The 23470-nt window shown below is 41.4% G+C and overlaps 1 protein-coding gene across 3 annotated transcripts in view; it reads left to right on the forward strand.

Moving 5' to 3' along the window:
* Lkb1 (Lkb1 kinase) overlaps nt 1–23470 on the forward strand; it is a 49579-nt gene that overhangs the window by 9132 nt on the left and 16977 nt on the right. For all 3 annotated transcript variants that reach the window (XM_069319498.1, XM_045728569.2, XM_045728568.2), the window contains exons 2-6: nt 5758–5997; nt 8309–8400; nt 9499–9631; nt 14824–14960; nt 18752–18937. In XM_069319498.1, coding sequence (XP_069175599.1) covers nt 5758–5997; nt 8309–8400; nt 9499–9631; nt 14824–14960; nt 18752–18937 — 788 coding nt within the window. The remainder of the gene's footprint in view (nt 1–5757; nt 5998–8308; nt 8401–9498; nt 9632–14823; nt 14961–18751; nt 18938–23470) is intronic.

Here is a 23470-nt window from a genome sequence, read left to right on the forward strand (position 1 = left end):
ATATGGGAGTTAAGTAAATGCAATCCTAAAGATAAAAAGCAGAAGAAAGTGCAGAAGGCATAATGACTCGTTCAAAACAACTCCTATATATAACCAACCAAAATCCATTGACCCCCACATATCTTTTGTTCCATTAATTTACAATTGTATTTCCAAACCTGTATTTACCAAGGTCTATTTTTAATTTAAATTGACTAGATTTTTATTCATTATATTGTTTTCTTTTACCCTTTGGCCAAAAGCCTGCAAGCATCCCTCTCCAGAAAGCATATTGAGAAGGATTACAAAATGAATCCCTCTACTGTATATGCTTTCTAGAGAATGATGCTTGGAGGTTTTTGGTATGCTATGCAGCTTTAGCTTAAGCCAACGGTCATCCCTTCTGTCTCCATTTTTCTGCTTCTTGGATTGATGATTGTTTTCATCTTGGGGCCTGTGATGTGTGTAGTTGTTGTTGTGCTTCACTTTTGGCTGTGTTTGTATGTATTGAATTTGGCTTAGTCTTCCTTCCTATTGTTTACATCTCTGTTTTTTAAGCTCCTTTTTCCTAAAACCTAAGGTAGCTGTTTGTCTCATGTTTTGTTGGCTGTGGTTGTCTTTCCAGTCTTTCAGCCATGTGCTGTTGTAGCAGGGTACTGTCCCCTGCTGTGCAGGGGTGGTCTTCTGAGGTTGCGGTGTTGTTGCCCCTTTCTGGTCAAAGTAGGCACACGGAGGTGTGAATTTCTCAGGCCACAGTGCTATTTCCCGTATCTTCCTTTGAATAATGTTCTCATTCGGCATGGAATGAGTTGGCTTATCAGGTACTTCGCACTGTCCCTAACTTGGTTGGCCCCTTTGAGAGTGCAGGGGGGAATATGGTTGACTATTTTCCCTCTCGTGCCTAGACTCATGATGTGTGTGGTGTTTCGAGTAATGTCCTTGGGTCTTCTGTGCAGGTTGTCTTCAACCCCCTCCCCCCACTTAGTATCAGGGGTCCAGGTTATGTCATTCACTCTACTCCATTTGGTTATCTTGGAGTGTTTGGCTGTTAAGGTGATAGCGTTGACTCCCTCCCTGTGGTTGGTGACCCATCTGTTCATGGTCCCCAAGTGGGTATCTTTGGTTTAACCTGATCTTTGGTTTATTCTCTACCTCTTGAGTTTGAATTAATTCATTCTGTCTGACCTTGTACATAGCCACTTTCAGTCAGGTACACTTGGCATTTCAAGGGGGTTCTGGATGGTATTTTTGGACCTGAAGAATGTGTATTGGCACATCCATATACATTCCAGATTCAGGGGCTGGCAAGACTTTCAGACTGGCCAGCTTTTATGTCTTTTGTTACTGCTTTTGGGTCCTTTCTTTCAGGCAGAGCTTGCCTTTCCAGACTTTAGCAAGATTGACACGGGGCCTTGGTTTCTCATTTTCAATTGTTGGGGTCTGCATCTTGGTCTACCTTGACAACTGGCTGGTTTGGATTCCCAGGCATTCTGCTTGTCTGCAGGTCAGGGATTTGGCTTTCCTAGTTGGCCAGGTTTGGGTTCTCGATCAATTGGTGGAAGTACCAGTTAGTTCTATCATGGGTTTGAATCTGGCTGGGTTTTGTGTAGGATTCCAAGTTGGCATGCATGTCTCTGCCTCTGGCAGCTCTGAATTGTTTGATTTTAATTTGTCTAATGGTGTAGAGTGCATGAGTTTGTAGGTGGCAGTGTAGCAGGAGCCTGAATTTTGCCTGCATGGGTTATTCCCTGGGCAGGGTTTAGCATTGGGTACTGTACTAGTTGTTCCAAGGTCATCCCTTTCACTGTCATTAGAACCATCTGGTTGTAACATTGAAAGGGAAATTGGGGTGGGGTGGAAGGGATGAAGGTGTTTGCTGAGTCAGAGGGAAGATCTGAAATCTGCACATGTAATATTTGGCCCTTGCTAACACCTTCCTGGATGGTGTCAGTCAGGCGACAGCGTCCCTGGTTGGCGCCCTGGACGGCGCCAGTCGGGCGGCCGCGCCCTGGACGGCGCCAGTCGGGCGGCCGCGCCCTGGACGGAAGTTAAGTGAAAGTTAAGTGCTGTGCGCCTTATACAGTACTGAGTCGAGTCGAAGAGATGTTAGAAAGTTATTATTCCCCATATGGGTGGTAGGCAAGTGGAATGCATTGAAGGAAGAGGTCATTCAAGTCATTTCAAAAAAGAAATACAGTATGATAAAAACATTAATGTTGAGAGGGGTAATTAGCACACCTGGTATTGAATGGCTAGGAGACAGGGCCTAAAAAACTAAATTTCACTCTTCCATTGTCACTGATAGGTAAGCACTGACAGGAAAACTCTAGTTCTTGGCCAAAACAGAGCTGCTTCGGGTTTTTGGATTTTAGACTCTAGTACCAAGTACTGTATGTTTTTGTAAGAATGTTGTGCAATACTTTAGTATTGAGAGGAAGGTGGGGATAGAATACATAATGGGGATAGAATACATAATAATAAACTTGTTCATTCTTAAAAAAATCTTTAACAAATGTGATCCAATATAACTACCTGGCTTAGCCTGGCAATAAGGTGGCTGATCTCCTCTTGTGCTTTATATTTTTTGCTACTGACATACTGATCTTAATACCTCAATAAGTAATGAATCTGCAAACTAGATTGTGGTATTATTTTATAGGTAAATGGAATCTTGGAATCCTTAGAGGCTTATGTGAGCTAAAGGCATCAATTCAAAAGGGCAAATGATAATGATTTTGCCTATTAATTTTTGTAGGCCTGCTGACAACACAGGACCAGATTCCTTTTCTCGCATTAGAGGCGAGTAAAGCATTGGGATCATAGCTTAGCCTACCTGTACAGCAAACTGTACAGAAAGTAAAAATTTGCCAAACTAACCAAGGCTCATAGAGAAAATTAAACAAACATATCTAAACATGTCCCCCATACAAAACCTGTTAACATTACATCTAACTTGTTTGCCTGATTCTTTAGTGATGTTGCATCTTTTTCAGAGGAATACATAGTTTTTATAAAAGACGAGGTTTTGACTTTCTGGAATGATAAAATCATATACTGTACTGTATAGTTTTTTTTCTATTAGTATCATTTTTATGCTCTTATGGCTTGTGTTTATGCCAACCTCTTTGTGTCACGAGTTCTTTCAATTGTCCTTACTTCTGTCTAGGATTTTCTTGTCTTTTGCCAGTTTTTGATATTCACAGCCCCTACTCTGGGGCATTACCCTCTTTATGTTTTTCCTGTTCTAAGTAATGTTTGGAACTTAGTCACCATGTAACACTTCTTGGTGAGTTGGAGTAGTTAAACCATGCTCACCTCTCAGTGACTATGGGGGACCGAGATCAAGGTCTTTATGCCCCCACCTCCTAACGCTTTATATACAGTACAGTATTTCACTTATTGCCCAGATTCTTCTTTATGTAGTGATAAGCACAGGATGGTCATGGATAAAAAGTTTCTTGTTTGATTCCTGTGATAGGACAAACTTTTAAGCAACATTGCCTTTCACCTGAAGCCCCTTTTCACCTAGTAGTAAATAGGTACTCAGAAACTAGGCAACTGTTGTAGGTTGCATCCTGGAGATGATTGGTAGTTGGCCTAGTGGGACCTCAGTCAAGCATAACAGGCTTCCTGTTCCATCTATGGGAAACCATAAGGTGAACTGTCTCTTCTTCCTGTCCTATGTTATGGCATACAAAAATAAGTACTATACTACTGTGTGTTATTATAAAGAATTTGAATTTACTTTCTTTTCCAGAAAATTAATGAAATTTCCAAAGTTTGCTTGTATGTGGTAAGGTGTAGGTGTGAAAAACTATAGGTTTAGCCTGTAATTTGTGCATTTATCAGTTTTTCTTTACCCAGTTTCATGCCCCCCTGAATTAGAGTAGGTAGGAAGGTCTTATTTATCTTATCTTATTTTAAGCACTATTAAGCATGACAATTACAGAATATCTGAGCTTCCATGCAGTGTGCACAGCTGTATAATCCTAAGTGTCCATTCAAACCTAAGTTTTGACCAAGTAACTGTATACAAGAAACTTTTATATTAGGCCACAAAGTTGTGATTTTTTTTTTGTGCTTTGCTTAGTAAGCGGCCTGAATGTATGTTCTGTAAGGTATTTTAATGCTAAGATTGCAGCCATCTTGTAGCATTAGAACCCAAGTACAGAGTAGAAGTGCTGTGCATGACAGGCCTTTGTTTATTTTTTTGTATTAGTTTGAGTGCATAGGGTTAATTTTAGTATGTACTATACCTAAAGTATTTGTTACACTTTTACATAGCCATCTCTTTGTATTTTATATTAATACTAAAGTTGTGTGTGTGAAATTTGTGCAGTTATGGTCATGCCTTGCTTATGTACCTGACACAGAAGAGTTGTTTGATTTTCAGGTTGGCTGCATTTGTAATGCTCCCTCTGTCAAGCCTATTAAAAAAAGTTTTCAGTCACTTAAAAATAATTTGAATGTCACACATTCTTTAACGTCATTGCAGCTAGCCCAAAAGATTTATTTTAGGCATCTTATTCGCTTTTCTGCAGGCTGGCTGGAGACAGCACACTAATTGGAACCAATTGTTTTATATTATTAATCAACATTATAACTGAAGCACCTAAAACCCCAAGCTAAAACCCAACCACAGAGCAAGCAGTACTTGAAAAGTGTGATTTTGACGCTTAGAATTTGAAGAAGTAGGAAGACGATGCATCTAGACCTGTTTAGCATGCTCTTGTTTATGTACATCATGATGGGCAGGACTCCCAGGGTATGTTTGTCCTGCAGGTGTGAGGTCTTAGGTTGAACTCCAGGTGGGGTAATATTATGAAAAACATTCCTATATTCTATTTTCTTCTGTGCACCCAGTAGTAATTAGGTACATGGATGTAAATTTAATGGTGAATACATTTATGTAAAAGGATTAAATAGAGAGTGCAGTTGGTGATCTGTCCTCAATTATTTCTTGGCATCAGCTTTTACACTTTAAATATATTTTATCCATATGTGTGGCTTCCTCTCGGAACCAAGCTAATATGGCATATACTGTATCGCTCTCCTTCTCTCTACACGTATTGACTTGGAATGTTTCCAGCCAAACTGTTTGGATTGTATCTGACTATGCAATACCAGACGTGTATCTTTATGAGCTCAGAACTTCTGTTTTTGGCTGACAATGCTGACTGAAAATTGTAAACAAGACTATTGTGCCTGTCATCAGGACTGCTTTTGAGATTATCAGCCTTGAACAAAATTTAATGCTTTCTTGTGGAAATTGAATGATTTTTTTAATAGGCCTGATTAGTGACCATAGTTCATGTTATGGTGGAAAAATTTATTCAATATCATAAGTAAGTTTGAACTTTTTAAATTTCAGCTGCAGTATGCTTTGGACAATATTTTATGCAATTTTTCTAACTTTATCAACATGTACATAAATTGTTATACCTTTCAGGTACTTAGTCATAAGAATTTATAATATATAATGAGTTTTTGCATAGTGTAATGCAGTAGTTTAACTATTATCCTGTAGTATGTACGACTAAGAAATAAGGTATAGAATAATTTACATTAACCCAAGGAGGGTTGACTTCTTAATTATTAAAATTAATTTTGTTTTATTATTGGGATTTTAGTTTACTAAAGTACTATTGAAATTAGCTTAGTAATTTTTTCAGAGTTGTTAAAAATTCAGACTGGACTCGTGATAAAATCATTAAATTATCAAGTACAGTACTCTACTGTATGTTGTTAATTATATTTTTCCTCATTTTCTCTCATCAGTTGGTTGGCAAATATGTAATGGGTGACAAATTGGGAGAAGGAAGCTATGGCAAAGTCAAAGAATGCCTGGATTCAGATACCCTCCAGCGACGGGCGGTGAAGATTATGAAACGCAAGACCCTTCGAAGAATTCCAAATGGTGATCAGAATGTTCAACGTGAAATAAGACTGCTGCGACGACTGAAACATCGGAATGTTATTAGTTTATTTCATGTGTACCACAATGATGAAAAAGGCAAAGTAAGATGTATGGTGTGATTTAATGTACTACAGTATTCATTTAATTTTGTATTGCTAATGAAGTTTGACAGTTTATGTTGAGTGAAGAATGAATGCAGCAGTATATTCTAATACAATATTTATTTGGTTCTTTGTTAAAAGATGTACAGTATAGAGCAATGTACACTGTTTTTAGACGTATTTTTAGAATGGTTCTCAGCCTTGAAAATTATAATACAGCGATACCTCAAATGACGAATTTAATCCGTTCCGGCGCCGTTGTCGTCATGTGAAATGGACGTCATACAAAACTAATGTCCCCTTTGACATTAATGGTAATCAAATTAATCCGTTCTACCACCGAAAAACATCAATATGATATTTGATGTTTTAAATAATGGAGCAGCCTACCTTACATACACTGCACAAACCTTTATGACATTTTTCTTTCTTCAAATTTTTTCAGTATTTATTTTTCATTTGCCTTATAGCAAAAGGCTCATTTGGTGGTCGGCAGGTAGGCTGCTCCATGTTTCTTACGTACAAAAAAAAAAAAAAAAAAAAAAAAAAAAAAAAAATATGAAGAATTTTGAGAACCAAAACAAATGTCAAAAAGGTTCGTTCGGTTGTTTACAGGTAGGCTGCTCCATGTTTCTTAAATAAAAAAAAAATGAAAAATATAAAAACAGTTGAAACAATCTGGAAAATGGACAAATGCCATAAAGATTTGTTCGGTGTTCGGCAGGTAGGCTGCTCCATTATAACAATCTTTCTTTGTTTCAAATGTGTTCCATTTGTTTTATATTTTTCATTCACATCTCAATAATGGAGCAGCCTACCCGACAAACACTGAACAAACCTTTCTGGCATTTGTCCATTTTTCAAATTATTTCAACTGTTTTTTTTTTATTTTTTTTTTTTTTTTAAGAAACATGGAGCAGCCTACCTGTAGACAACCGAACGAACCTTTTTGACATTTGTTCTGGTTTTCAAAATTCTTAATTTTTTTATTATTTTCGTTTTTTTATGTAAGAAACATGGAGCAGCCTACCTGCCGACCACCGAACGAACCCTTTGCTATAAGACAAATGAAAAATAAATATTGAACAAATTTGAAGAAAGAAAAATGTCATAAAGGTTTGTGCAATGTATGTACGATAGGCTGCTCCATTATTGAGACGTAAAGGACAAATACAAAACAAATGGAACACATTTGAAACAAAGAAAGATGGTTATCTTGAGTTGATTTCAGGGCTTTTTTTTTTTTTAGTGTCCCCACGGCCCGGTCCTTGACCAGGCCTCCACCCCCAGGAAGCAGCCCGTGACAGCTGACTAACTCCCAGGTACCTATTTACTGCTAGGTAACAGGGGCATAGGGTGAAAGAAACTCTGCCCATTGTTTCTCGCTGGCGCCCGGGATCGAACCCGGGACCACAGGATCACAAGTCCAGTGTGCTGTCCGCTCGGCCGACCAGCTCCTCGACCTCCTGCAATGGTTATAATGGAGTGTACCTGCCGAACACCGAACGAACCTTTTTGAAATTTGCTGTATTTCAGAAATTTCATTTCTTTTTTCTACAAAAAGTCAATGCTTTGCAACACCTCAGCAGTCACCCCTTTATATCCCAGCATCATTTGCATCTTTAAACATGAACAACCTAATTTATTTGCATCATTGGAGGCATCCAAGAATGTGCAAGAAGCAGCGTGACCCCAGCATGCTGTGTTGATGTTACTCAAACATGTGTTCTCCATACGGGACGATTTATTGCTGATCGGGCCGGTCGTTACCCAAAATGTTCGCCTTTTGGGGCGATCGTTATGCGAGGTACCACTGTACGTGTAAGAGTGGCCAGATATCAGCTGAACAATGTGTAAATGCTCAGATCATTATGCAAGAAAGATCAAGAAGTTATGATTAGGCAATTAGGATACTGAACTGGGATTCATAACAATGTCCACTCGATTTAACGACCTATATGGGGCTGTACCCAGGTCATTAAATCAAGGGCTTCGCTAAATCTGGGCTCTGCGAAATTCAGGGTTTTAAAATGGCGTAAACTGTTCAGTCATATTTGGGAGAGTAACAGGATGGATGGTGGGTAGGCTTAGAAAATTTAGAATTGCATAGAATTGGATTTTCAAATTAGGTAGTTCATATGCAATTTAAAAGTAAACCTCATATTTTTCATATTAACACAATTTTTGTTTCAAGTAAAAATCTATAGACAAATATTATGCTTAAACTAACTATGCAGTACTAAGCTCAGTTGTTTAGCTAGCTCTATCTTTTCTGTCATATGTTTGTACTAACTGAAATATTTGCTTGCAGATATACATGGTGATGGAATTTTGTGTCACAGGACTCCAGGAAATGCTGGATAGAGCCAAAGATAAAAAGTTTCCAATATGGCAAGCACACATGTGAGTTACCAGGAAAGGTGTTCTGTTAAATTGATCTCCTTATTAAGCTGGTGACTGTGTGTGTGTTGTAATGTGTTTTTCTCACTCTGAGTTCTGATTATGCTTTTTTGTTTACAAATTAAACTAATTTGTAAACAACTTAATGAGACTGCAGCTAAGGGCTGATCATTGGATGTAGCATTTCTCTTGATTTGTGTACAGTTTGTAAATTTATTTTCGAGTACAGTAGTTATAGTGTCTCTGATTTCTGTTTGTAGCTGTGCTTTGTGTTAAGAGTGTATCCCATCCCCCCCCCCCACACACACCCCTCCCTCCCTCCCGCCCTCCCTCACTCGCTCGCTCGCTCACTTAATTTTGGTCTCACAAAAGTCATGAACAGTTGCTTTAGTATTTCACCATCCAAGTACAGTAATTAAAAAGAGAGTGAAGTTGGAAAGCGATGCATATGCTCCTCGCACAATGTTCTGTTTATGTTCCTCTGGTGACAGTTTACTATCCAAAACCACCTCTGGATACTATCCAGAACTGCCACTGGATCTTGTTCTTTATTAGAGTTCTTTAATTACTTTCCACATAATTTGAAAGGGTGTGGTCTATTTTCTCCAATTCCACATTCCATAACATGGTATTTATTCATATTGAACTCCATTTGCCACTTGTTGCTCCAAGCACTTACTGTATTTTATCTAGATCAATTTGAAGCGCATGACAATCGTCTATGTCTCCTGTCTTCCCCAGTATCTTAACTTTATCTGCAAACATGTTCAATACTTTTGTATTATTGAATTTGGTCAAACAGTAAAAGTTTTTATATTTGCTAATGAAACCTAAGCATATGTGCTATACTAGTCCTAGGAATATTTAAAATTGGTTTTTAGCTTTATTTTTCAGACTCGATACAAAAAAATACAAAATGTGGCCTACTGGGGCTCAATTATTATATATTGGTACGATCGATGACATAGTTACAAAAGTACTATAATTTCAGGAAGATAGGTTGCTATATGTATTTATAATTATTATAAAAATATTGTAACATATGTTTTTGTTATAAGAAATATAAGTTCAGTATGACGCATCATTTTTGTTTTGACACAGGTACTTCGTGCAACTTGTGGAGGGGTTGGAATACTTGCACAGTAGAGGTGTTGTCCACAAAGACATCAAGCCAGGGAACCTTCTTCTAAGTACGGACAGCAGTCTCAAGATATCAGATTTTGGGGTTGCAGAGGTAGGGATAGATATTTGGAAACTTCTTTTAAGAATAGTGCAAAAATCATGTGCATAAATGGACTCTAGGTTATGTAATATATTGTTTATGTATATATGCAAGTTTGGAAGGGACTGGAAAATGGATAAAACCTCAGTGAGAGAGATTTCTGTTGGGACAATCCATCCCCTCTTTCCCTGTGGCTCCCTCAAGCTATAGTGTTGAGAGTCCTCTGTACTAACAGGTTACATCTTTCATGTGAACTCATGGAAGTTCTGTTTGGCCTACAAGGGACCAGAGCTACAATGTGGCCCCCTCATAGAGGCACAGGGAGCGAGTAACAGTTTGCTACCCCACCAAAAAGTCAGCGAAGCTTTACAGACAGCTGGAGAGTTCCTGGAAAACAAAGCCTCAAAATTGCAAACAATTCACACTGAACAAGGGATTCACTCAAACTAGCTTGAAACGCATTGGTTCCAATTACAATCACCAAGGCAGCCTAGACCCAGTCCTCAGCTGGCTTCTCATTTCAGTTCTGTTGCTGATGTGATGGATGATAGTTCATCGATAGATTTAGATAGATTTAGCAGTCTCCGTGGTGTAGTGGTAAGACACTCGCCTGGCGTTCCGTGAGCGCTTTGTCATGGGTTCGTATCCTGGCCGGGGAGGATTTACTGGGCGCAAATCTTTAACTGTAGCCTCTGTTTAACTCAACAGTAAAATGGGTACTTGGGTGTAACAATGATTCTTCGCGGCTGGGATCGTATTCCAGGGACCTGCCCGAAATGCTACACGTACTAGTGGCTGTACAAGAATGTAACAACTCTTGTATATATCTTCAAAAAAAAAAAAAAAAAAAAAAAAAGTTCGGCCTTTAGTGTTCCAGTCCACCAGTTGTGGGCAAGCCCTGTTGCTTCAATCGAAGTGCCAGCCATTCATTGACTTTGTCCTGAAGGACATAGATATTGTTCCTTATCTTAGTGTTCACTTCACATATGTGTTTTCAATCCAGCATGTTGTGTGGGCTTGGCTCTTGGTGCATTTTGGGGGCAAAATGCACCTAGTAGCAAAATACTTTGACAGAAATGCCCACAGGATCAGCAGAGACCTGAGAGATGCAGGAATATATAGACCACCGTCGAAAAACCTCCTAACAGAGGCAATCCTGCATGTCATGAGGAACACCATACTGACCTTCAAAAGCACAACCTATAGGCAGGTCAAAGGAACGGCAATCGGAGCATCCAGCAGTGTGGCCATCGCCGAAATATTTGTCCATGAGGTCTTTGAATCACAGACGGAACCTACAGGGCGGACCGAGAATATATTTCAGGTATATAGATGACATTTTCGGCATCATGTTAGGGCCAGGCAGGAACCTGGACGCCTTCTATACATGGGCGAACACTGTCCACCCCAACCTGCAGTTTACGATAGAACGGAACACACGGGAACTAAATTTCCTAGACACGACGATTTACGTAAACCCAGAAACACGCAGACTGGAGACTAAAGCTTACTATAAGCCAACAAACCTCCACACATACCTGCAGTATGACTCGAGTCACCCAAGGCCACTAAAAAACTCGCTCCCGTACTCCCTAGGCCTGCGACTGAAAAGAATAAACAGTAACCCCGAGTCCCTACATGAACAACTGGAGGACCTTTGGGATTTTTTCAGAGACAGGGACTACCCAGAGGAAGTACTAAAGGCAGCGAAAAAGAAACTAGGGCAAAAAACGAGGGAACAACTCCTAACCCAGAAAATAGAGAAAAACCAAGATAGGGATATCCTGGTAACAACCTTCGAAGGGTTTGAAAAACCCCTCAAAAACACAATGAGCCAATTGTGGACCTGGCTAGAAGAAAGGTTTGGAGACCACCCATCATGGGGACGTTTCCCAAAAAAACCACCTATGCTAGCCTGGAAGAGGAACAAATCCCTTAAAGATAAACTAGTCTCGGCAGCATTGAAAGACTCAAGAATCAACAAGGGAACAAGGTAGGAGAGGCAATTAAAAAAACTAGTCCTGGCACAACTAGAAAGCCATCCCAACTATGAGGAAACTAACCGCACACCGGAGAACTGAGTAGCGATGGTAATTAAAAACACATTACCATCGGACTCCAGAGGATAGGAAGACAACGACAGCACACAACGTGATTAAAAGTAGACAAAGGGGAACAAAGTGGTTACATGACACAAGGTTGGGTAGAGACTCCTCAATGGAAAACCGAAACGTCGTCGTCCCTTCAACTTCTAGTGTGTGGTCTGGTCAACATACTTCAGCCACGTTATTGTGACTCATCGCCTACAAATATAAATATATATTTACTGCGGTTTGGGAATATTTCCACATTTGCTATGGTTATTTTTGTGTAAAGGTATCGAGTCGCAGTATTATTGTCTGATAAAAATGCTTTGCGGTGCAAAAATAATACATTTTTAGCTGTTATGATATATTGAGTTAAATATGATTACTTAATGTAATTTGTAAACTAATATATTATACTTAAGTTTGTTTAAAAGATTTTATGCCAGGTACAATAGGTTTACAATTAGATTAGATTGGCTGCTAACATGGCTACCTGTACTTGTTAACAGGCAGGCTCAGCATCAGCTTAGATGAATAATCTTTACTGAAATTAACATTTGTCTTTTCCTCTGAACACAAACTGTTCATACCATACTAAAATTTGTTAAAGAGTGCAGTTTGTTAGCGTGAAGACCCACGGTGTAATAGTTATATATGTTTGGAAATACAGTGGTACCTCGCATAACGATTGCCCCAAAAGACGAACATTTTGGGTAACGAACGGCCCGATCGGCATCAAATCGTCCCGTATGACGAACGCTGGTTTGCGTAACGTCAACACCACACGGTGGGGTCGCACTGCTTCTTGCACATTCTTAGACGCCTCCGACGATGCACATAAATTATGTTGTTCTTGTTTAAAGATGCTAATGTTGCTGGGATATAAAAGGGTGACTGCTGAGATGTTGCAAAGCATTGACGTTTTAGCAGGAAAAAATAAATGAAATGTCTGATATACAACAAATGTCAAAAAGGTTCGTTCGGTGTTCGGCAGGTAGGCTGCTCCATTATAACAATCTTTCTTTGTTTCAAATGTGTTCCATTTGTTTTGTAATTTTCATTTACGTCTCAATAATGGAGAAGCCTATCTTACATACACTGAATAAACCATTATGACATTTTCCTTTCTTCAAATGTGTTCAATATGTATTTTTCATTTGTCTTATAGCAAAAGGTTCGTTCGGTGGTCGGCAGGTAGGCTGCTCCATGTTTCTTGCATACAAAAAACGTAAATAATAAAAAAAAATGAAGAATTTTGAAAACCAGTACAAATGTCAAAAAGGTTCATTCGGTGGTCTACAGGTCGGCTACTCCATGTTTCTTAAATAAAAAAAAACGAAAAATAAAAGAACTGTTGAAACAATTTGAAAAATGGACAAATGCCATGAAGGTTCGTTCAGTGTTTGTCGGGTAGGCTGCTCCATTATTGAGACGTAAGTGACAAATACAAAACAAATGGAACACATTTGAAACAAAGAAAGATTGTCATAATGGAGCAGCCTACCCGACAAACACTGAACGAACCTTTTGTTATAACGAATATGAAAGACAAGGGCTGCTGGCTGGGTTAGTACTGCGTGAGCAACCATTTGTAGCACACGTGCCTCTGGCTCTCAAACACCTGTCCCACACGGTGTTGAAAGACTGCGCTCAGTCGGTGCAATTCAGACCCTATTGTTTGAAGAACAAGGGGTCATAACATTGGTGAAGCTAGGCGCAATAAGGGCTTAACACAACGGTCGGATGCCAGTGATACAGCACCTATGAGGATGATACAGCAAGCGTATCCAGTTGTAGCTCTGAGCCCCACCCTTGCCATCTCCAATTTATATAGATGATACATAGATGAATCGTTTTCTGCGTTCAATGACGATGCATCTGATACAAGTAGCATAGATGAACAGTGTTAGCGGCTTCCATGGTGGTGTTGTTCATTGATATTTTCAAGAATACCTGAATCTCTTCCTGACTGATGGACACTCTGAGGCTAGCTGAATCTCTTCCTGACTGATGGACACTCTTTGAGGCTGAATCTCTTCCTGTGTGGGACCTTACAAAGCGATCTTTTCAAGACTACCTTACAAACTGAGCTTTTCCTATAATCATTTCAATACTACCTTATGCTTTACAAGCTTGGCTACATACCACCTACAAGTATTAAAGCCAAGGGTGCACACGAGAGCGTTATTTGCAAGCACACAGAACGATGAAACAGGAAACGAAAATCTATCTGTAGCTGGTGCAAGGAGAGCAAAGTCGCGCTGTGTACCATGGACTACTTCGTTGACTATTACACACCTCCAAAGTACTGAGTGTGTAATACAGTGTGTTACTGTGTAAATAGTATGTGAAACTGTACATATTGTAATTTTAGTGAATTTTTACCACGTAATATTGTGACAATAAACATTTATTGTGGACACATTACTGACACATGTATCACAGTTTCATGGAAAATTATGAACATTCTACTGTATACATATTGTAAAGGTCACAAATATGCATCATATACGATAAAAGAAACAAATAAAACCGCATTGGAAATGCATAGAACAAATATTTGTAAATATATTTGTGGCAACATGCAGTGCTTGAATGGCCTGCGCGACCGTGTCTGGGAGCTTCACACACAGGCGACCAGGCCCTGATGACGTCACAGCGCACCTTGTCCACGCCCTCACAGCCAAAGTAAGTGGAATTTGGTAATTACTTTCACATAGACATGTTCAGGGACGGTAATTTATCATTTTGCAAAGAAAAATGATATTTTGGGGAACATTTGATGTCATGCACACTGGGGAATTTCACAATAAACACAGTGCATCACACTAGTTACATGGGGCACACTTGTTTTGTATGACGTCCGTTTCACATGACGAACATGGAACGGATTAAATTCGTTATGCGAGGTACCACTGTACTGTAGTTTAATTAAAACCCAAAATACTCTTCATGACATTTTAAATTTCAGAATATATGTTTCCTTGAAATTAATATGTAGTGGACATCCAAGTCTCGCTTCCTCTAGTGTATAAGTAGGTGTGATTGAGGTAAAATTAGACAAATAATTTGAGAACTTTTTAATATTAAGAAAACATTAAATTTTCTCTTCCCCAGCAACTAGATGTAATGACAGGATGTGACGAGATAACTACCAGTCAAGGTTCACCCCTTTTCCAGCCTCCAGAGGTGGCTGGAGGAGCAAGAGTATTTCCTGGATTTAAGGTGGATGTTTGGAGTGCTGGGTGTACGCTGTAAGTCATCATTGTATAATATTAATTTATATCTATGCTAATTAATGTTGGCATCTGTGAGGGCCTCCTCAGTAGCTTCCCAATGCTACAACCTGAGAGCAACTATTCTGATCTAGGAAGACCTACTGGGGGGCAAGACCAGAATCTGGCTTGCTCAGTGAGGTAGAGGATTAGGGATCACCATAAAACTGAATAATGGACCGACCAGAGATCACTGCTAAGAAACTCTCTCCTGCCACCAGACGGCAGCCTAGATGCTGATTCTAGGTCCCAGCCAGCCAGCTAGCTCATTGAAAAGCTTAGTGTATGACTTGCAACACTCGATTCCACTGGGCCCTCTGTCACATTTTGACTTAAGATATGTGGATTTTGCTTTCTCTGGGATAACAGTTGTGTTGGGGCCAATTCTTGGTTTTGTTAAATATTTTGCTATGAATGTGTCATCTGTGCCTTCCACCTTACATGTGCTCTGTGTTGACAGTTTGCTCCAGCTATTGTAGCCAAGGTTGTCTTTCCTCGTTGGCTGACTTGAGACACCCTGCTCCTTCTGGGATATTTTTTCTGTGGGGTTAGGGTTATCTTCCCTGTGGCCTGCCTCTTCTTGAGGCCTCCCTCATCCAAGCAGTACATGTGCTTTTTGCCCTTCTGTAGGGCAAGTTGATGGGAGTACTGTACTGTTTTCTAACTTGGGCAGAGGGTGCACTCTGTCACATACATGCCTTTTATTCCCTCTCCGAGTGACAATTAAGGTTCGATATTGATATCTGTGTCTTGTGTTCCCACTACTTGGTTTAATTGTTTATCCATTGGTGGTTAAACAGGCTTGATACTGCTGTGTGGGTTTTTCCACAGTGCAAATTGGTGCTCTTGGGAAGAATGGTCATTTCACATTAGGTGTGTGATATTTGTTAACGCTGGACCTCTGTTTTAGTTGAGCCTTGTTTGTGGTTGTTTCCTGCATTACAGAGTCACACTTCCCAGTCCCATCCTTGACAGCCTCTTGTGGACCCAGGCAGTGGGATGGTTGAGTCCCTACTGTTCTATGAAGAGGAAGTGGAGCAGTTCATTATGGACACTTTAGCCAAGTTTGTCGTATGTTTTCTTGGCTTCTCTGCCTCTTCCATTGGTTCTGGCCTCAAATCAGCTTCAGTCATGGGGTAGTCTAGTAAATGGAGGTGGAGGCATGTGGGAGCATCTTTGTAAGTTGCCCGTCCAAGTGGCAGACAATGGCAGCATAGCATTCTATGCCCTTTATAATCATGTTTTTTGGAATGTCCCTTGGGTTTTTTATATACCTGGGTATATGGGCATCTCAGAATGACACTTTCTCTGCCTATAGGTTTACAAACATCTAGAGGAGATGTTTGACATTGTTTTTTGTTCTTTGACATTGTTGTGTTTCTTGTCAACTGGAGTAAGTCTCAGTTGACATCCTCTCAGGCTTGGACTTGGCTATACTGGTCTAAGATGCTAGAACAGCCTGCAACCCCCTGCTACATCTGGCCCTGTTGTTTTTGAACTCTCATCTCCATCAGGTGTTGAGTCCTAGGCATTTTCACCAGTCACTTAGTGTCTGTTGGGTAGCCTGAACTTTGTGATGTACCTGTTTGTACACCTGGTTGGACCACCAGAAGCCCCAAGCTCTTACTATAGAATGTAGTACGACAAAGAATGCCGATAAAGCAACAAACTTCAGCACATCATGCGCTCAAGTAACACCACACTGCAGTCTTGGGACAGAGCATGATGAACCTCTGGTGGGTCAAACCAGGCATTGATGACGAAAGAACTTCTCTGGAAGGCAAACGTTTTAATAGGTAAAAATGAAGAAGGCTGCAGGCAAGAAAATGAAACCAGGCTCTGTGGAACAAAAGCCATGTTTCTGCAGAAGAGCACAAAACTCCCCAACCTGGCAGCAGGAAACAAGAGCCAGGAGAAAAGCTGCTTTAAAAATAAGGAATCTCAGTCAAGGAAGAAACTTGAAAGCAAAGAGAAGACAAAAATGACAGAACTAGGTCCAGTGACTGTAGATTGGTGTGAGCCGACTAGTGATTAAAGAAGGAACCAAACAAATGGAGAAATAAGGAAGGGTGAAGTAACATCAACCCCAAAAGCTAGCAAGAGAGGCTTTACCAAGGCTGAATGACATTAGGTAACAGTATTAGGTATTATCCCGGGATTAAATAAGAGTCAGGAAAGAAAAGACATCAAAATAGAAATCAGCAAAGATGACTGATATCAAGGAGAGAGGAAGAAGAGGAAGGCCCAACTAGCCACCTCATTCTGTGGTGGATGGTGTGAGGCAACCCACCTTGAGAAGGGATGAGAATTGGGACAGTTGGCCAGAAAGGCTGTAAACCAGTGCTGAACCGGCCACATTAGAGCCAATGGGGAAATGTGGGTTGTAAATCTTACCAACTTACCAACATGGGAAGGAGAAGCTAGATCAGAGGGAATAGGTAATGATAAGAGAATTGATCCCAGTCCACATGAAAACCATCCACTACAAAAATCTTGCAGGTTGAAAGCTGCTGGTTCCATTCTACAGAGAACTGATTTTGGTTCAGACAGCCAATGTTTTGCAAAGCCAGGAAAAGTAGGCCTCGTCCACCATGCACTCGAACATGCTCAGATGGAAGCTAGACCATCTGTGAGGCTGTTTGACATACTCTGAATGTAAATCACTATCTTGAGGTTATCTTCAGGGCCTTAACCCTGCAAGAGCTGCAGAATGACTAAAGGTAGATACAAAAATAATCTTTTAGCTTGTGAAAAGTTTCTTTTTTTTTAGTGCATGATCATTCTGATTGTGTTGGGTGTGGTATCACTGGGAATTGGTAATATTTGTCCTTGTATTTTCCAACAGGAATGCTTCAGCCCTTGTAGCAACAGTGCTTGTATTTCTGTTTTGAGTGGCTGCAGTCATAAGCCTTCTAGGTATTCAGGAATAATATTCCTATATTATATAGGAATAATTTGCGCCTCACTTGCGCCCTTGTGAGGCCACTCCAGACCAGGCCGACGCCAGTGCGCAAGTCCATAGTCTCCTGAGACTGATGGATGCCTACTACTACTACTTCTATTCCTATGAAAGTGGCAGAACAATTGACTGGCATATTACATGTAGTATTAATCTTCTTAGATGTCTACTGGTCTGTAAAGTTAAACTTGGTCATGAATCTCATGAAGGTCATGCACCTGGATGTCATAAATGCTGGTTACAAATATTTTCACAAAAGTTTACTTGAAGATTTCTACTATTTTAACATTTCATTGTGGGGGTATATACAAATAATCTTAAATTATTACGATTGTCTGTTTTACTAGTGTATATAATTGGAAAATAATTTATTATTATATTGTATATAAACATGTATATCGTAGCAATAAACAGTTTTATAAATTATAAAGAATGAAAACATTCATGCATGACATTCCTTTAACATGCTATTGATGCCTCACTTGTGGTGGATGGTCAACTGCCAGGAATACAAAGCAGCAAGTTTTAAAAAGTTATGAGATTGAAAATTTCAGCAACCAGACTGAAATACATTCAAAATCTATATTGTATTTGGCTTAAGTTAGATATTCCCGACATTCTGTAAGTGCTGGGTGCATGTACAGAAAAGAATCATGACCAAGTTTGGAGAAAGCCATTAACTCTTTTCAGTATGATTTGTTGGTCATTGTCTTACATTGTTTATATTTGTATGCTTTATTTCTTTATTAGAATTTAAATTGCCAAGTAATGAGGAACTTTTTGTTTTGCTAATTATTATCTTCTTTTTCAGCTTTAACCTGACCAGTGGAAAGTATCCATTTGAAGGAGAAAACATGTTTCGTCTCTTTGAAAACATATGCGAGAAGCCTTTAGTTTTACCGGAAGAACTGGACCCTGTGCTCAAATCTCTGCTAGAGGGGATGCTGGTGAAGGATCCTTATCAACGCATGTCACTGGCACAAGTCAAAATTCATGAGTTAGTTTCATATTGTTACTGCTATTTTATTTGAAGGAATTGAGTAGTATAGCTTTTATTGTTGTTAGACAGTTTTAACTAGGATTGTTTTAAATTTTTCATGCATTTACTCACAATATATATAAAGAAAATGTTTTATATTAATGTGTGTGCATTGTATGTATCACATGTTCCTAAGAATGTGAGCTCATATTTTGAGTGAAATGTAGTAAAAATGATCACACTCAGTTATTAAAATAAAATAAAACTTTTTCTTTTGTTGTAAAATATAACAAAATATGTGGGCATAGGCCATGGCAGGCTACCTGTACTTAACCAAAGGCATCTACTGTACTTTATAAAATTACAATGATTTGAGAAAATTACATACACTGTACTTTATAAAATTACAATGTTTTGAGAAAATTACATACAGTATAGTGTAAATCTACTGGAATAAACTGGTCCTATGAATTCATTGCTGGTTTGAACATATTCAAAGTCAATGTCTGGGAGTGTGCCATATGTCTGGATGTGTGCTGCGAGTCTGGGTGTGTTGCCAGGTCTCCAGGAGCGTGCCCCAAGTCAGGTGTGTTCTCTCTGGGTCTCCAGAAGTGTGCCCCTTACCAGGTGTGTTCCCTAGATCTCCTGGTGTGTGCCTCAAGTCAAGGTGTTTTTTCCAGGTCTTCAGGAGTAAGCCCTGTGTCTCTGAACCTCCAGCAGTGTGCCCGTATCAAGGTGTGTTCCCTTGGTCTCCAGGAGTATGCCCCATGTTGGTGTGTTTTCAGGGTCTCCATGAATTGTGCCCTGTATCTGGGTATGTTCTCCAGTGTCTCCAAGAGTGTACCCTTGTCCAGGTTTATTTTCCCGATCATTAGGAGTGTGCTCCGTGTCTAGGTGTGTTCCCTGGGTCTCCAGGAGTGTGCTCCATGTCTGAATATTCTCCAGTGTCTAGTGTTGGACCACCCAACTGGACCAGTTGGACCAGTAAAATCGTAACATAGAACGAAAAGGCAATGTAAAGGATTTGAGTGTACTCATGTCGAAGACCTTACCTTAAAAAAACACTATAAAGTAGCCGTCACAACTGCAAGAAAAATGACAGGTTGGATAACAAGAACCTTTCACACTAGAGATGCTAGTGTGAAAGTTTGCCATTGAAAGTTTGCCCAATGGGCATGGAAAGATGCCCATTGTTTCTCGCCGGCACCCGGGATCGAACCCGGGACCACAGGATCACAAGTCCAGCGTGCTGTCCGCTCGGCCGACCGACCTTCCTTGTTCGTCTGGGTTAATTGTTGCAAGGGGGTCACGGCCCTGTTTTTCGTGGTCTTATCTGGGTCACTCATTCCTTGCCCGTCTTGCAGTGCCTGGCTTAGCCCTTCCATATACTTTGGATTCTCTGTACTTACCTAGTTGTACTTCCCTAGTTGTGTTTGCAGAAGTTGAGCTCTTGGTTTTTGGTCCCACTTCTCACCTGTCAATCGCTAAAGTGTGGGTTCCTGAGCCTGCTGGGCTCTATCATATCTATGCTTGAAGCTGTGTGTGGTGTCATCCTCCATCACATCGCTTCCTCATGCGTTCCGTTTGTCTACTACTCTGACACTGCAATGCTTCTTTCCGACGTTCCATCTCCTCTGCCAGCTTGGGTTTCCGGCTCTGCTGGCTCAGTGGTCATACCCGAGATCATCCCTCAGGTTCGCCTCTTCCTTGGCTCGATTGGCCCGTGGTGGGGCTGGTTCGGTTCTGCCTCGAGTCTCTCACCTTCTGTTGGTGGTCGGGTGGCTTCGTTGATGGTGTCCCACCTGCGTGTTTCTTCTTGGCGGCAGTGTGGTTTTTTTGGCGGTCCTTCCTTTTCTTTCTGTCCCTTCTAAGTAGCTGCGTTGTTGGCGTGGTCTTGTCCTTCTCTTGTGGCGGTTCGGGGCCGTCATCTTGCCCCATCCTGTCGCCTCGTATCGTACGGCGCTGGCGGAGCTGCTTCAGCTTGATTTCGGTATTGATGTTATGTCTGTGCTGTTTTGCAAGCTGTCTCGTGCGTTGTTTCACCTCCGGCCTGTTCATGCGCCGCCTGAGCCGTCCTGGTCATTGGACAGAGTGCTCTCTTTTCTTTTCTTCTCCACAGTTTGTTGTGGCCTCTAGGGGTCGGGTCGGAGAGCTTCATGCTCTCCTCCGGTGCAGGGGTTTTCTGCTCCTTCGGTCGTGGTGTTAGGTTTGTTTGTCTGCAGCCGTCTCCTTCTTATCTGGCAAGGAATGTGATTGCTGCTTTCCAGAGGGGTCCTTCGGTTGGTGATGCTTGGTTGTCGGGCCGCGGGTGCATCATATTTTGTGTCCGGTTGCAGCCCTCCACCGTTAATTGTGCGCCTCGGCTTCTTTGTCCGGGGACGTGCTTTGGGTTGATCCGGTTTCCCTTCTTCCCTGTTCGCGGGTGCGGGTCTCCCAGGTCGTCCGCAGGGTTGTTAAGGCTAGCCAGCCTGCAGTCTATCCCAGGCTGGCTAGCCTGGGATACTCTTTACTCTAAACTACTCTTTACGCAGGCTGGCGGGGATAGACCGCCAGCCTGCGGTCTATCCCCGTGCCCATGACGTTTCCAAGTTCGTGGCTTTTGCTGCCGTTTTTGGCAACATATCCTGGGCTGACATTCAGGCACGGGGATTTTGGCGGTCAAACAGGGTCCTGGCTGCTCGATATCTCATGAACGTTCCTGGGCCTAGTCGTGCCTGTGTCACTTTGGGTTGGTGGTTGCAGCCAGTGGTCTCAACTTCGAGTTGAGGAGTGAGCAGCGACCGCCTCCTGGGTAAGTTCCTTTACTTTTCCTCTCTGGGTAGTTAGCTCTGGCAAGCCGAAGGGGCTCCCCCAAGAAAACCAGCGTTGAATATAATGAAATGCCATTTTCTGGGTGAGACCCGGAGGCTCCCTGGTATCCCTCCCTCCCTCCCTCCCCTCGGTCGGCGTTTTTTTCGTGTGTTTTGACATCCAGCCTCAGAACTGAAGGGCGGGGGTCTGGGGCTCCCCCTTCCCCCTCCCGGGGAGGGGGGGGAGCGTGGCAACGTGTGACATCATGCTCGTTTGCTTGTTTCTTTTTGGGGAATTCTATCCACTTGTTCGGCTTTTGGTAGCGATTTTCAACAGAGTAGGGGTTTGTTTTGGGACGCTTACCTTTCTGGGTGCCTGACCCGGTCGATGGCAGACATAGAATTCTTCCAACCACACAGGGATTTCTATAGGTCATTGTTCCCCATGCCTCTCTGAGGGGGGCCAGGTTCTGGCTCGTGCTCCCTGGTAGGCCCACAGAACTCCATACACATGACTGATGCCAAAGTCTGACATTAGCATATCAGCCTGGATAAGCTCTGGGAAATCTCCAGGTCTCGCTCAGAAAAGGGGGTTTCATTACATTCAACGCTGGTTTTTTGGGCGAGCCCCAGAGGCTTCTCGACATCGGTGTTTCATCATCATAGAACTGATGGTGGGGTGGGGCGGCTGACCCGGTACCTTACCTTGAGGTTACCTTGAGGTGCTTCTGGGGCTTAGTGTCCCCACGGCCCGGTTGTCGACCAGGCCTCCTGGTTGCTGGACTGATCAACCAGGCTGTTAGACGCGGCTGCTCGCAGCCTGACGTATGAGTCACAGCCTGGTTGATCAGGTATCCTTTGGAGGTGCTTATCCAGTTCTCTCTTGAACACTGTGAGGGGTCGGCCAGTTATGCCCCTTATGTGTAGTGGAAGTGTGTTGAACAGTCTCGGGTCTCTGATGTTGATAGAGTTCTCTCTCAGAGTACCTGTTACCTGTTGCGGTATGCCTCCCTCCTTTCCCCAAAATGAGGTGGGAAGGTGGAGCAAATTAGCATGCGCTAGATACTTGAAATTTTGGTGTTTGTTTTCATTGTTGAAAGAGTTCTTATGGCAATTTTTGGGCTGCGGTCATGTTTTTAACCATCCAGTAATCTGTTTTGGTTCGCCGATCTTTTTGGGTGCCTTTCCCGGGTAGGGGCAATTATGATTAATTGCATGGCACTGCACGAGTAGCGCATGTGTCAACATGCGCTACTCATGGTCACCCTCTCAGTACTGTATATTTCACACCCAGGAAGGGTGCCCATGATTTTTTTTTCCATGATGGCATCAGCTTATGGAGATCAGAGGAAGCAGATGCGAGTCGTATGTACATGCAGGACTTTTAAATCTTGTGTAGATTTTAAAAATTTCCCAGCTGTACTGTGCAGGTTATGGATAATTATCGAGATCAACCCCAGCTTTGTCATGCGGTGGAAGAGTTTAACTGCTTGTGTCAGCCTCAAGGAATAGATCGATGGTACTCATGTTGCCTATGGGAGATTTAATGTGCCTTGTAATATTCAAAGTTCCTAAAAATTCTATATGGATGTCATTCAGCACTTGCTAGCTCTGGCAATCATTTGCCATATTGGAAAAAATGCTGAAAGCCTTAGTTGCATTCCTTGATATTATTAGAATAACTGGCACTATGTCAGGTGCAGCAGCAGCATCCATTTACTGAATGTATGGTATGAACTATTGATGCTATGCTAAATTTCAA

The sequence above is a fragment of the Procambarus clarkii genome, chromosome 93, assembly GCF_040958095.1.
Source record: "Procambarus clarkii isolate CNS0578487 chromosome 93, FALCON_Pclarkii_2.0, whole genome shotgun sequence".
In the NCBI taxonomy this organism is placed as follows: Eukaryota; Metazoa; Arthropoda; class Malacostraca; order Decapoda; family Cambaridae; genus Procambarus; species Procambarus clarkii.